Source organism: Pleuronectes platessa, chromosome 11 (genome assembly GCF_947347685.1).
Source record: "Pleuronectes platessa chromosome 11, fPlePla1.1, whole genome shotgun sequence".
NCBI lineage: Eukaryota > Metazoa > Chordata > Actinopteri > Pleuronectiformes > Pleuronectidae > Pleuronectes > Pleuronectes platessa.
Window position 1 is genome coordinate 10,035,696 of NC_070636.1, and position 15,541 is coordinate 10,051,236.

The 15,541-nt window shown below is 45.3% G+C and overlaps 1 protein-coding gene across 1 annotated transcript; it reads left to right on the forward strand.

Annotated features, from left to right (window-relative positions):
* The first annotated feature begins 684 nt into the window (after positions 1–684).
* Positions 685–8,542, forward strand: ythdf2 (YTH N6-methyladenosine RNA binding protein F2). Its single transcript, XM_053434583.1, has 5 exons — positions 685–1,116; positions 2,319–2,398; positions 3,545–5,236; positions 6,701–6,766; positions 7,070–8,542. Exons 1-5 carry the CDS (start codon positions 1,068–1,070, stop codon positions 7,091–7,093), a joined length of 1,911 nt encoding a protein of 636 aa, XP_053290558.1. The 5' UTR covers positions 685–1,067; the 3' UTR covers positions 7,094–8,542.
* The last annotated feature ends 6,999 nt before the right edge of the window (positions 8,543–15,541 follow it).

Here is a 15,541-nt window from a genome sequence, read left to right on the forward strand (position 1 = left end):
ATTATTTTTGTTGTTGTAGTTATTATGATTATGATTATGATGATGATGATGATGATTATTATTATTATGACTATTACTATTGTAAGTTAATCCTTTATATGATGCTATGGGTCCACATTACAATTAAGTACGTAAGAAAAGATGATCCTTTATTGGTTCCACCATGAGGAAATTTGCTATATTAAAGCAGCAAAAGTCAAAATAGGCATTATAGGTAAGTAATAATAAGTAGTATGCAATACTTAAGTGTCAGGATAATAACACTTAAGTGTAAGGTATATACAAAATACAGTAGAATACACACATACGTATTGCATGCTACTTATTATTAGTTAGTGGTGCCTATTTGTGACTCTTGTCTCAATGTGTATATCCTACAAGGGGAGTTTGAACATTAATTAAACAAGGAATTATTATCATTATTATTTTTCTTCATCGCTCTTTCCCACTTTATAGTTTTGCCTTTTGACCTATGGCAGCATTAGCAAGTAGCTTGACCTCTAGTCTAGGGCTAAGTCAAAATTAATTGGAAATGATTTCATATCATATTATTATTATTATAAAATCTGCTGCTATGGATCAATATTCGGCTGAGAGTGGATCATGCGACTGCTACCTGGCTCCTCCGCGCCACACGGGGGCGCGCGTCCGCCGTGAATAAATTCCATCGTGGGTAGACGAGGCCGCCCAGCCATGTTGAGGAGTGTGTCAGGCAAACTGCAGCCCGCCATTGTGTAGACACCAGGCTCTGTGCAGAGAGAGGGGCGCTTGGCTGAAACTCTTCAATAGCGACACCATTTCTACGCCCTGCCGCTTTTATTTCGGAGTAAATAGAGTTATACAGGCGCCGGTGGGGGAAAGACATGTCCGCCAGCAGCCTTCTCCAGCAGGTAAAGAGAGGTGTTTTCTGAACATTGACGAGGGCCACATCTCTCAGCATCGCGGCGGCTAGCGGGGGATAGCTTAGCTCCGAGGCCTGACCACCTGCTAAAGGAACCGACTGCTGGGAAATACATCGCTTCAATCCATTTTTTTCCCCTTCCTCTCTTCTCATAAATCAAACCTTCATGAATCACCTGGACCCAATCCAGAGACCGAAAGGCCAAGCGAATAAAGGTAAGCGCCGCGGTAGTGTGACAACGAGCGACTGGAGGCGGAGTGAATGCGGATCTTTTCTACGTTGCGGTGCGCTTTCGAAAAATGTTGCGTGCGCGGATGCGGTAGCTCTCCGGCTCCTAGCGACTTGACAAACGTGCCCGTGCGTGTGTATGAGTTGTCTAGGTGTATCCAGTAACACACAACGCAAAGGCGCGCGTCCTCAGCCTTGCTCCCGAGTTTCCTTTGCATCCCCGAGATGTCATTTGTGAGCTACCCACTGTTAGCATTAGCTACCTCTTCGCTAGCTAACAGCGTTAAATGGCAACATGGCTCTCATCGACACTATCTTCCACGTTGTGCTCGCTACACTCTTCACTGAGCTTGACACGGGTGAGGACAGGCACACTAGAACCCCAGGGAGTGTATAACATGTCCACGGTGGTGGACTACAGGTGCCGTCGTAGCACGCTAGCCACTCGGCTAACGTTAGCCAGGACCGTCTTGTTGAAAGGGCTCTTGGCGCTCGTTAACATGGAGACACTGCGCACTGCGTGAAGCTAACCCCACTGCTAGCCTGCTAACGTTAGCTGGCTGCTAAGTTCAACCAAAACGACACGTCTTTCCGACATGTTTTCCCTGTGTCCTGACGGGCCTCACGCTTCCCCGGCACCGCGCAACCCGCTGACTGATCATGTGCTTTTGCCAACATGTGTATCTCAGTCTCACCCCTCCATCTCCCGAGAGGCTCTCCAACAATCTCATGTCAACACACAAGTTGTGAAAACAAACCGAGGACCACTGCCCCGTCCGAGTTAAACATGCACTCATCTGCCCTCAGTTTATCTATAACACAGTGACTTATATGTTACATATGATATACATTGTTTCGTGTTCGTCTGCAAGTCTTTTTTGTAAAGTTTACACAGTTTCAAACTGACCAAAGCGTCTAAGTCTTCCCCTCCCTTTTCATCATTGTTAATTGCATGCAGTTTAATCTGAAGCTTATTGAGCAGTAATAATGTGTCATGCTCTGCTTAGTGTCTTTTCCTGTGAGACTAATAAATAATTGCAGAGTGTTTTTTGTTATGCAACAAGCAGTGATGATGCTGATGTGATAGATACTGTATTCTCCCCCAATGGGGAAATGAATGATCTCATGTAATGTCTAGTCTCACACAAACGTGTGTTTTGCTAACAGCGGTGTTTGTTTTTCTTTTCAGTGCAAAACGGAGCTGTGACACAAAAGGATACTTTGAATGACGATGAGTTTGAGCCTTACCTGAATACTCAGGCCAGACAGGTAAGCTTGTACTCACTCACTGGTGCAGCTCTATCACCAATGACTGAAGAACCCTCAAGTTATGATTTATTTTTTGTTTGTTTGTTTTGGGGTTAATCTTTCATCTTTTCATTAATGAAATGATTGTGGTGCAGTTGGAGGATAACATCTGCAGGTGTAACCTGGATTTTAGGAGTTGACTTCCAATGTGAAGAGTATGAGATTGTATGCATGTGTATACTTAATATTGCAATTCTTAAAGCTATACTTTGAATATAACTAATGTAGAGTCAAGCAGATCACAATAATGATGGTCAAATAGCTCAGGCCATTTATAAATACCTTGATTGATCCTGCTGCAGGAATTTGCAGTTTGACTCAGAACATCAATAGTATTGACACTTAACAATCTACCTTAGATGAATAATGTGTTTGAGGATATGATTATCTTGAATCATTTGATTATCAAGGCTTTATACTAACTGAATATGGTATGCATGCATTAATTCACTATTTTGAAATCCCTGACATAACGTCTATGTGTCTCATAGAGCACAGTCTGTGAAACACCAAGCCCACATAGATTGGTTATTTTGTTTTAGAAGCTCTCTTCCTCCCCTGTTTTTTTTTTTCAATAACAACATACAAGTTCTCCGCCATAATGTACACACAGCATTTTTTCCAGTTGCCATGAGGCCTTGTTATGTTTGTGTGAACGCTCATCCTCGTTTGCAAGGGTACAATACAAGAAGACCTTAATAATTTGCGGCTCCATTAGGAGCATTTGTTTTTCTAATCTGTATTAACAGAGACGATGGGAAGAGGGCTATAGAGGAAAAGAATGGAGCCGGTTTTTTCCTCCACTCAAAGGAATGTAATATCCTCTTGTCCAAGAGACTATAAATAAGCACAAAGTAGTTAAGTGTCGTGAATTTACAGATTAGATGAGAGGAGGGATATCTGGTATTTTTATAGTCCTGTAGTTTGGTGAATATTTGGTCAATAATAAATTAATAGTCATAAAATAACTTATCTTGTTCTGACTTTTCGTATGTACAAAAAACAGGTATACTCAAACAGATGCTTATATGAAGTTATTGGTGTTGGGTTTTGTTGCATGAAACATTTTTCTTCTTGTCACTAAAACGTGGATGTTTTTCTATTCAGAGCAATGCCTATACGGCCATGTCGGACTCGTACATGCCCAGCTACTACAGCCCCTCCATAGGATTTTCCTACTCTCTAAACGAGGCAGCATGGTCCACAGGTGGGGACCCTCCTATGCCTTACCTGGCCTCCTATGGACAGCTGAGCAACGGGGAGCCCCACTACCTCCCGGACGCTATGTTTGGCCAGCCAGGCCCCCTGGGGAGCAACCCTTTCCTTGGTCAGCACGGCTTCAACTTCTTCCCCAGTGGTATTGACTTCTCGGCTTGGGGCAATAACAGCTCTCAGGGACAGTCGGCAACACCGCAGAGCTCTGGCTACAGCAGCAGCTATGCCTACGCTCCCAGCTCCCTTGGGGGGGCCATGATTGATGGACAGTCCCCATTTGCACCCGCTGCCAACGAGCCGCTCAACAAGGCACCTGGTATGAACAGCCTTGACCAGGGCATGGCGGGGCTCAAGATCAACAGTGCGGCTCCTGGTGGTAATGTGGACATGACTCCTAAGGTGGTTGGCTCTGGCTTGCCTGGTGGGGGACCCCATGGCCCTGTATCATCTGTAGGACCTCCCAGCATGCCTCCTGTCTCAATTGCCCCTGCCAAGCCCGCTTCCTGGGCCGATATTGCCAGCAAGCCAGCCAAGCCTCAACCCAAGCTGAAAACCAAGGGTGGTATGGCTGGTGCCAATTTGCCTCCTCCGCCCATTAAACACAACATGGACATTGGCACTTGGGACAACAAGGGTACCATGCCTAAAGCTGCCACCCCTCAGCAGGTGCCCCCTGTTCCCAGCAACGGGCAGCCGCCAAATCAGGCTTCCCCGCAGCCCGGAGCTACTGCTGCAGGGAACCCACAAATGCCCCTGAGCAATGGACAGCTGGTAGCACCTGTTTCCCAGATGGGGCAGCATCAGCTTCCACCCACTGGGCAGCCAGGTATGGCCTGTATGCCCCAGCCTTCCCTCTCCCAGGGTCCACCTCCAAGCCAACAGCAGCAACAATCTCAGCCCACTCGTTGGGTCCCTCCACGGAACAGGGCCAATGGTTTTGGGGACACCGGTGGGAATGGAACAGGCCAGTCGCCTCCCACCTCGTCTGGTGTGGGGGTTGTTCCTGGGATACCCTCTGAGCCTCACCCGGTCTTAGAGAAGTTGCGCATGGTCAACAGTTATAACCCCAAGGACTTTGACTGGAACCCAAAACAGGGCCGGGTGTTTATCATCAAGAGCTACTCCGAGGATGACATCCACCGCTCCATCAAGTACAACATCTGGTGCAGCACCGAGCATGGCAACAAGAGGCTCGACACAGCCTACCGCTCGTTGGGGGCCAAGGGGCCACTTTATCTTCTTTTCAGTGTCAATGGGAGCGGTCACTTCTGTGGTGTAGCAGAGATGCGCTCACCCGTGGACTATAACACGTCTGCTGGCGTGTGGTCACAGGACAAGTGGAAGGGGCGTTTCGATGTGCGCTGGATCTTTGTTAAGGACGTTCCCAACAGTCAGCTGAGGCACATTCGACTGGAGAACAACGAGAACAAGCCAGTGACCAACTCTCGGGACACACAGGAGGTACCACTGGATAAGGCCAGGCAGGTGCTAAAGATCATCGCTGGATATAAACACACCACTTCCATCTTCGATGACTTTTCTCACTACGAGAAGCGTCAGGAGGAGGAAGAGTGTGTGAAAAAGGTAACATAGTTACTATTGAATAAAGTGATGAAAGAAAGGAATCAAAAAGGGGTGACCTTTTACATTGTGTTGTATATGAAGCCTGTATATTAGACAGCAAGTAAGCTGAACAACATTGCTTTGCACTTTACAAAGCAAAAGAGGACCTAAAGGGTTTATAGCTGAATTGAGATCTTTGTCTGAATTTAAATTGAATTCATGTTTCTTGTTTAGATGTTAACTATCTCTTATGTGTAACCCTCCACGTAAAGATAACGCACGCAGAAGAATTAACACCATAATTATTTAACTTGGTGATGTTTACAGAGCTGATATAATGAAATGTTATATCAGTGGATTTCATGACAATATATTCATATCAGAGATTTCTGTCGCTATTTACACATAACACATGTACACAGTTTAGCAGCCTTGTGACAGTATCTAAAATGTTTTTTTTTTTTTTTTATTTGAATCTCACAAATTTTTCATTGGGTGGAAACAGGTTATATTAAGCAGCATCAGCATATGGAACCAAAATTGAGGAAATGTGTAGATGTTGTGGATCATAAAATGAATTATCAATTATTTGAACACGCTGCTGTTAAATACTTGGATTTTGATGTCTTGCACAGCTGTATCTCGCATTTGTAACACACTTGCCTCACTAAAGATGCATGAAGTCAACAATAATGCCAAGACAAAACACAATTCTTTTGAATCCTTCCTGAACACAGCTGCTTATTAAATTCTAGTGAATCGTTATATTTTGCTGTTACATGGAGAGAGGCTTGTTTCATTCTGTGCATACAAGTAATTCTGCTCAAGTGTGATGTGATTTTTAGTTGGTTCATATAAATAACTTTTTGTAGTTGGATTTTCATATTTGGGTCACCTTAAACTTGCAGTATGTTTTAAAGGGGAATTTGCTCGATAAAGCCACAAAGTGACTGCTGAGTATTAATGAGCAAAGTTACGTGAGCTTGAGAAACCAGTAAGTTGGTCAGTCTTCTATTGAAATGCTTCGTCTATATTCCAGAGCTTGTTGGGAACAGTGGCTTTATATGTTGCCTGCTTTCTCATATTTTACACCAACTAAGATATTTACACAGATACAACTGTGTTCTCCTGAAGTATTCATTTAGGAAATATTAATGCTCTAATGTAAAGAGCCCATCTTAACAACGGTGTAACGGACTTCATGAAGTGACGTTTCCAGTAGATTTACTCAATATCTTAAGTTATAATTTGCTGCAATGTAAGATTGGTTTCAGATTTGTGAAAAAAGTTGTCTGAGGTCTGCAGGCAGAGTTGTAATCTATATTTTATCCTTTGCCAAAGTTGCATTAGCATCATCATCAACGTCATGATCAGACTCTATGACAATCCTCTGCTGTTGCAACATCTGATTTTTAAGATTAGTAATTGTGGTTAGCATGTGAAATGGTTCCAGTTACGCTCAGCTTTCACTCCTCTGTGTGACAGGTGGAGGTCCAAGGCAACGAGCCATATCCCAGCAACCCAAGCAACAGGACTCATTACAGGATTCAGGTAACTTGCTTCCTCCGTCACCATATACACACGCTACATGTACGTAGTTATTTCAATACCCAGTGACTGAAGTGCTTTGAACTGTTTACATAATCATAAATCAAGTTTCTATGAATTGTGTCCTAGCTGTCCTTAATAATTGGGCAAGAGTTGGCTGTTGGGTAGTAAATAAAATAGAAGATAGTGATGTGCACATTTAGCTTCGTGAAAGTGACATTTTGGGGAATCTGTGTCAGCTAAACTTTGAAAATACAAATCTTGTATGTTCTCGTGTGTAATCTTCCATCTTTTGTTGGTTTCCAGGAGCGCCAAGGACGAGTCAAGTAACAGTCAGTGCTTTGGTCAAAGACTGCAATGCCCCCCCTCCTAAAGCCCTGTCCGCCCCATTACATCATCACATTCAGATCTCTTTAAGAAATTCTAATAGGGGTGAAGAATTAACCAAGGACAAAAAACTAAATGAAGACTTTCTTGATTTCTTGACTTTGAAGACTTACTTCGAACTTGTAGTAAAAACAAAAGGAAACGATTATTCATAGGACTACAACTAAATGCATAGCATCCTTAGGTGAAATCTTTTTTGCCCTGCCCCATTCCACAACATATCCTCCCCACCCCACCCCCCTGTATGCTGCTTCTTCCCCTTTTTTTTTTCCTTTTTAAAAATGAAAGGATCCTCAGTTTTTATGGTCCAAGAGCAAGTCTTTAAATCTCTCTCAAACACACAAATCCAATAGAAATTTGTAGTGTTGGCTTACGATAGTGTCCCGTAGTCAGGAATGGGCAGTTTGTCTCATTGTTTTGTTTATTTTTTTGTAACCCCCCCCCCCCTCCCCCCACCGTCTTCTGAGGATGCTCAACTCTTCAACAAGGACCCAGCGGAGTTCTCTCTTCAGTGGATTTTCATCGTAAGCGGGCGTCAAACTACGCTCACTCCAGAGTCGGTTTCACACATGCTGGCCATGTTTTTGGTTTGAGAGGACTGCAGATGTAAATGGACGACCCTCTTGTTTTGTTTATCGCATGTGTTGGGCAGAGTGTGTGGGGAAGGCAGGGTCTGGAGGATCTGGAGAGGAAGAGTAGGGAAAAGGGGCTCGAGTGTGTGAAAGCAGAAGAAATGTTAAGTTGATGAGCCTTGCTCGCTGTATAATTTAAATCTAACAAAAAAAAAAAGGGGGGGGGGGCCTCTGTTAACTGTCTTCATTGGACTTTATTGACCCTCTTTTTCTTTCTCTTGGACAAGTAAATACATCGTCGCTATGGGCTGCTTTCTTGTTTGTTTTTTCTCCTTCCCCCTGTTTTCTAAAGACAATGATGCGAGTGGCCTTGCCCCCGCTCTTTCTATTAATCAGTTCAAAAGTAATAAATGTGGTATATTCAGCAGAACTGGTGTGCATTCCCCTTGTTTGACTCTGTAAAGCAGTTATGTCTGTGCATCCTTTCTATCTGTTCTTATCCCCTGATGGGTATATGAATGACTGTTTTGATTTCTCTGCTAACCTTCATACTCACCCCCCCGCCCATCTCTGACTCCCAATTTTCAACTCGGGAGGAATGTTTATTTTCCTCTACTTTCCAAACCCACCTCGTCCTCCACGCTCCTCATCTTCGTGTCTCCGACTGCTCAGCCAACCATACATAACTATAATATCACAAGCAGCTTCCACCATTTTCAGAATGACATTGTTGGTGAGTTAAAAAAGAAAAATACGCAAGGTCCTCTTTCAGAACTACTGGCTTTTATTTGTGGCATAATAAAGATGCTCCACAAAGTCATGTGTGGCCTTTCCTCATCATTAGCTGTGTTATTTTGTTTTTTCGGTCATGAGGGTGGCCTGTTCTGTTTGAATACTTGTGTTGTATTATTTTCCTGCACAGCATGATGTACTAAAATAGGAGCAAATGTTTAGCATGCTGTATTCAATTTATGTTGTGGCAGTACACAGCTGCCTTGTGGCCATCTTGAGTTTGTCTACTGGACTGTATAAGGTGTATTTACCGTATCCTGTGGGATAAGGCACATTTGAAATCAGCTCCACCTCTGTGTGCATAAAGATAAATGATATGAGCGTGCTGCATATAGAAACATGGATGCCATCAGGGTTTTACATGCTCGAAATTAAGTTTCCCGTTTACGTGTGTGTATGTACAAATGACTGGGAAATGGGATTTGTTAAATCCGCCATTTTCTGGCCTCGTCACTACGGCTGTAGGATACTGGCCACAAGAGGGCGCCACAGTACCATTAACTGTAGCCCGTTCTCCATCTTTGACAGAGAAAGGGGTCTTCGGTTGGGTTCAATGGTTTTCTTTTTAAATCGGGCCTCGGCGTGATGCATTGAAGAAGGCTGTGTAAGACCTCCAGTAGCTTTAAATAATAGATCTTACGTGTGCATGTATGCAGACGTCATGCATTTATTGTTTTACATATAGCTTTATTCTTAAGTGCCACCACAGAATTCAGTTGAATCAGTAGGAAAAAGCAGTGTATAAATTAAGCTAGTTAACGATAGGAGCCATGTGCTCCTATATTCTTGATATTTGATGACTTTCTGTGCGTGATGGTGCAGATACGCGGGTTCGAGGGAAGATGAGGCCACTTTGTGAGTGCGTGTGCGTGTGAAAGAGAGAGTGTGCGTGTGAGTGACGGCTGTCGAGAGGGGGGCTGACGGCACGTGTCGTGTCTGCGTTGTGGGTGCGTGGCCAACACGCCGCCTCGAGGGGGATCTCCTGTGACCCTCATCCGCGCGTTCCCTGGGGACGACGTTCAGACTTCTCCTGGGATGCAAATGAACGGCCATAAAGGAGGCAGGGACGCAAACAGACACCGAGACGATGGAAGAGGAGAAGCAGAAGAGGAAAAGGGGAAATGGTACCAAGGGGAGGAAGAGGACGATGGGAAGAGGAGGTCAGCACTAATGTCTCGGAGCGCACTCATCAATCCACTTTCACTAAATTTAGGAAAATGTTTTCATTCAAGCAACCCTAAAAGGCCCAGTGGCAGTCCACTGGGCCTTTGCGTTTCACTTGCATCGACTCATTTCAGGGATTATTCTATTGCTTTAATCTGGTTAAACCCAGTGACCCTGCATTTCATATAGAGGGGATAATAATTAAAACGCCCCCTGTCTGTATTTAGTCTGATAGAACCTATTGTTTGGTCCCAGAGCCACACATGAAAGCGTGTTGTGTTTATGGGTTCACACATTGATCTGCAAGGTCATGGTTCTGCTTTATTTCCCCTAATTACCATGAGGCATCCATCTCTTTCTTCCATTAGTGACGCTTCACCATGTCGCCAACCCCAACTCTATTTACATGACTAAATTAGATTTCTTCAGGGCTTTTTTTTTTTATGCATTGAAAAGCCTGACAATAATGTTCAACATAAGAAAATGATGAAAGGAAAATGTAGGACAATGGATCCGGCCTGGTTAGAATATATATGAATGACACAGATATTGCATATATGTACACTAATTTAGCTCAAACTGTGCAAATGGGCCACAGAAATTCCCTCTAGATGACAAACTATTATTTCTTATAACATGCTACAAACATTACAAAGACTATAAAACTTCTCCTCCCAATAGCCTCCGTAATCCCCCCCCCCCCCCCCCCCCCCCCGTCATCACATTATCCGCCTCATTTTGCATAATAACCGAAAGCATCAGCAGCAAAAAATAAATTTGCAGCCTATTTAGGTATAAGGATGTCACCATGATGAATGTTTCTATCATGAGAGGAGGAGAGAGGGGGGGGTCTATATGTGGTCACCTGCTCTCTATCGCCAGGGGTCCTGCACTGTTGACATATTGAGTATTCCCCCCCCCCCCCGCCCCCCTCCTCTATTTTCTTTTCTAGGGTCCCGATTCTATTGAGAGTTTACTAAAACGCATAATAATGTGTGGACGGGCGTCGGGGGCCTACAGCCTCAGTGGATGACCTCTGTCTCAACATATGTGGCACGCTTGCCCTCCGCACACGCTCATTATGTGCAGCTGACAGGCCATCATTAAATGTCACCCAACGGTATATATAAGAATATAATATATACAAGGGCTATATATATATTTGTAAAAGCCTGATATAGATGCAAGGCGTAAAGGGCTGTCTGCATCTGCGTGTTTTATTATATCTCAAGCTTTCAATCCCTAATGTTTACAACTGATTAATGATGCATGAGTCATTTTGTCCGTTCTTCCTACAGTTCACAATATTAAGTCGTATTTTCACCAAAGCCAGAAAAACTGGGAATAGGATGAGATACAACAGTCGGTGAAATATGTGGCAGAGTTAAAACTCCTATTTTATTTTATGCCCACGTCGTCCGCCTCCATCATCTGAGATGTAGGTCAACTCGCATCTCTATCGCCTGCAGCGTTTTACAGCTGGAATCATTTGATGCAGCTCTGTGATTATACGAGTGGCGATGAAGCTCATTATTTAAATGACTTGATTTGCTTTGGGCCTTTTTTTCCCCCCCTTGACTTTGAGAAGAAACACTAGATAGAACAAATAGAAATGTGGTCCATGAAATGACTTTTTTTATTGAGACTTTTTTTTTACACAACAAAAACAAACAAAGGCGTGATATTGAAAAACTCACAAACAGAAATATTTTTTTAAAGAGGCGCGAAGCCGTGTTTTCAGGATGGTCTCGGAGATGTGTTCAACCGAAATCAAATCAAATCGGCAATGCGTGAGAGAGCAGATTCGGGAGGTTGTTGCCCATTATAACCGGCCTACTGGTGAATTTTTATCTCCAGTGCAGCGCTTCATGCACTTATTGCATTCTCACCCGCTCTTTCCATCTTCCCTCTCAGATAAGTCAAGTGCACGCTCATGCGTAAACACACAGACCCTTTGAAGTGGCCCTTCGTCACCACATGGCAAATACCCCCGGTGTGATCCCTCTGTCCATTTGGCCACGGGACCGACACTGGTAGGCTGCTTTCAGCTCTGTCCGCCTTGACATTATGGAAACCAGTATTTTAGCTCGACTGGTGACCGGCGATTATTCACCACCTTTTGTAACCTGTGTGTCTTTATTCGAAAGATCCACATCTGACTTGCATTGACCGACCTGTACACCAGCAGGTCACCGCTCCTCTTTACCTAATACCTCTCCTCCTGGCTTCCCGTGACTGTTCCTGTCGCTGCGTGTTAATCTCATGGGATTGCAGTGCAGATCCATCTTATCACTGCCTCTCTCCTGTTTCCTGTACATCGCCCGCTTTACGCTGCGTCTCCCAGGTGAGCGAAGACTGTGGCTTCTCTCTTGGCATTCACCGCGTGCCTTAATTGTATTGAAATTAAATCAAGGTCCACTGTGAACACAAAGAGCTCAAACCAAAAGTTCCGAAAGCGTTCTCCGTCCGGTTCTCCTCGGTCACCTTACCCTGCTTTTATAGCAACAGTTTCCCTCCTTGGTTTTCACATTCTACAGCCATTTTCCACATGCACTCGTATTTGATGAAAGTATACAATCATTTTTTTTTTCTTTACCAGTCCACCTCTGTTTGACTTTCCCATTCTCTGTCCTCACCTGTGATCTGTCCTCCCAGTGGACCCGGAGGCGGCTATGCGGTCCTTTCACATGACAAACATGTACATCGCATGCTAATCCCACACCGACATGCATTCAACCTTTTGGAATGAAAACAGTATTTCCGATACAGACAATACATTGAAAAATACATACACCATACAAACCAATGACATTGTGATTCCTCCGATCGTGTGAATGCATGCACGCGTTTGTCGATGTGCAAAAAAAAAAAAAAAAAAAGAAGACGAAGAAGAAGAAGAAAGGCTTTCCAGCAACAAAATATGAACAAAGAAAAAAAAATACATACATCTGGTGATTATCAAAGCAGAATTCGCAGCATTAAGGCATTCTCTGTATACAGCACATCATTAAAAAAGCACCTCAGAGAGAGGAGAGCACAGAGGAGCAGGGAGTGAGATAGAGCAGCGAGCAACGCTACCTTTGTTGCACCATAAAGAGAGCAGCAGCCCGGCTACCTGATTGCTGCCATTCCTGCAGACCATCTTCCCCTCAGAGCAAAACAAAGGATGACGACTAGATATTAATGAGTACCCACGGCGCTGCGCCTCGTCCCCGCCACAGCTCTGCCTCCGCTGCTCCTGGTTAAGAGCTTGGTGTTCGGTTTAACCAGACCAAGCAGTTCTTCATTACAGTTGGTAAAGCTGTGTCGTTATCCCCCCTCCTCACCCTCCCTCCCTCCATCCATCCCTCCCTCCTACTCTCCATCTCTTCTCTACAGTTCTGTGTGTGTGTGTGTGTGTGTGTGTGTGTGTGTGTGTGTGTGTGAGGACTCTGCGCATGCAACTACAGCCCTGTACAAACTGGAAAACAGAATCTAAATCAAGTCTCCGTCCTCGGACCAAGAAGTACAAATTAATAATTGAACAAAGGGTAAATACTGATGCATAAGAAAAATCTCAAACGGAGGCGGATGAATTTTCTTTGCCATAATCTAAGACTCTCAGATCCAGAAAATCTGCTACATTCATTATCCCTGTCTTTTTTTTTAACTCTTGACCCATGCACTTAACACTTGCCTGCATAGAATACTACTGTAGAACAAGCAGAATAATGTTTGCTCCTATCAAACACATCCTTCCTCTCTAAAGACCAGGCAAAAAAGCAGCGGGAGCTGCAGAGTATTTCCTCCTTCAGGTCCTTGGTCCTGGTTTTGTTATTGTTGTTGCTGTAGTTGTAGCTGTGACTGCGCAGCTCCATCCTGTGAAGGTCCTTGTGGGTCGGGAGGATCATGGGAGCAGGCACACTGGGGGTGGTGGGATGGCGGACAAGGGGGCTGGAGGGACGGGAGGCAGGCAGGCAGGTGTCACGCATGCAGTCAGGGGAAAGAGGAGGGAGGGCAGCAGGAACAAAAAAAGAAGGACAAAAAACTAAATTCTACCCAGTCACCATCATTAGAAAAAATCCATTTGGATCTGCTCAAGACAAAACCAAAAAGGAAGACAAAAAAAGCCCAAGATGTAAAATATACATATATAAGCCAGGGAGGTATATATGTATAGGGATCCGAGGGAGAAGGAGGAGAAGGAGAGAGATAAGGGATGAGGAGGAACAGGCAACTGCCTCACACACAGACACACTGCGCCGAGGCGAAGGCACGGGCTCCAATTTATGCTTTCTGGTCGACACCACCCCCCGCCTCACACCCGTACACACACACGCACACACCCATGCAGACACACACAGACAGAGCGTCCCGCCCCTATCTGCCCCTGTCCCTGTCCTGTCCCGTACTGGATGCGTGGCCCAGCTGATCAGTGCAGAGGGATTAGCCATCGGGGCCAGCTGGCAGGGATTACACAGGCAAAGTGGGGGAGGTTGAGTGTGTGTGTGTGTGTGGGGGGTGGGAATGGGAGGGGGGGGGCAAGGGGTGAGGAGGGGAGGCCTAATTCTGGGGGAGGGGGGGGGGGGGGGGGGGATGGGAGGCCTGATGTCTTGTCCTGCACGCACACACAACCCACACACACAAACACACAAACACACAGATGTGCACATAGACACGCACGTTTCGCTGTCACAGACACATTTCATGCACATGCACATTATGTATCATGCACCAGCGCCCGGGCCCAATGTGAGATGCTCACAAATGTGACTTTGCGGCGGATGCACGGGCTGCGGCGGCGGCGGAGGAGACTCGGCCCGGTAACACATGCAAGTGCATCCCCTCAGTCAGCGAGCCGCGACGCACAGAGTTGATAAATGTATGTAAATGTGCACGAGGCATTGGGGACTGGGGGGTGGGGGGGGGTCGCGAGTGGGAGGGAGGGAGGGAACTCCGCGGGAGTGCAGAGGCTGGGGCTGACAATGCAAGGCTTTGACCCTTGACCCCTCTCCGCTCCATCATCCGCGGCCATCAGCTGATCCCGGGAAATGGACAGCCGCAGTAAACCCCCCCCCCCCCCCCCCCCCCTCTTTTCATCCTCCCGCTCAAATCCTACACGCACAAACACACACACACACACACACACACACACTCACTCATCCACTGCTAGCGCTGAATCTACCAGGGCCCACCTCAACTCCTCTTTATTTTCCTCCTTTCTTCAATCCTCCTCCATCCCTCGCTCCCTGCAGCCCTCCGTTGCTCTCTCCCGTCTCACGCCTCACTTCACCACTGAGCTCGTCCCGATCTCCCCCGCTCCTAACCACTCTCATTATTGTGAAATGTGTCGACATCTACAACTGTCATATCTGTGGCGGAGCAGATCCATTCTGAATGAGCATATTTGTCTGCGTGCTCGTGTTGGGACTGATCCTATTGTGTTGAAGACTTTTTTGCTGATATCGTGTGTCAGTGTTAGTTTGACCGGTTTCTTCTCCGGAGCTGTTCTGGACCTTTCACACAACACACTCACAGTTCGTCCCCAGCGCTGCATGTGGCTGTTGAAGCAGTGAGCCCCTTTTTTTCCCCCCCTTGTATTTATCAAATACAAAAAAAATTCAATGAAATACATTAATGTGTTAGAATTAATCAAATAAACACTAAAAACCCATTTCAGGAAAATGTCGGCTGTTGAGGAGATTCACAAATACATTAGCGGCAGTGTTGTCGATGTGATTAGGATCATTTTCAGTGCAGTCGTCGGAAGTTTGAATCGTCTGGTGCGGTCACTGCCGGTGGTGCGATATTTGTCAGACGTTACCAAAAGCACGTAGGCTAAATTTCTGCCGCAATTTGACACACGTTTAATGATCTCCATTTT

Bases quoted from the DNA above. Each gene is read 5' to 3' on its own strand.
- ythdf2 (XM_053434583.1), top strand. From the start codon at position 1,068: ATGAATCACCTGGACCCAATCCAGAGACCGAAAGGCCAAGCGAATAAA. The intron at 1,117-2,318 runs GTAAGCGCCGCG...TTTTCTTTTCAG, and splicing joins GAAAGGCCAAGCGAATAAAG to TGCAAAACGGAGCTGTGACA. The intron at 6,767-7,069 runs GTAACTTGCTTC...GTTGGTTTCCAG, and splicing joins GGACTCATTACAGGATTCAG to GAGCGCCAAGGACGAGTCAA.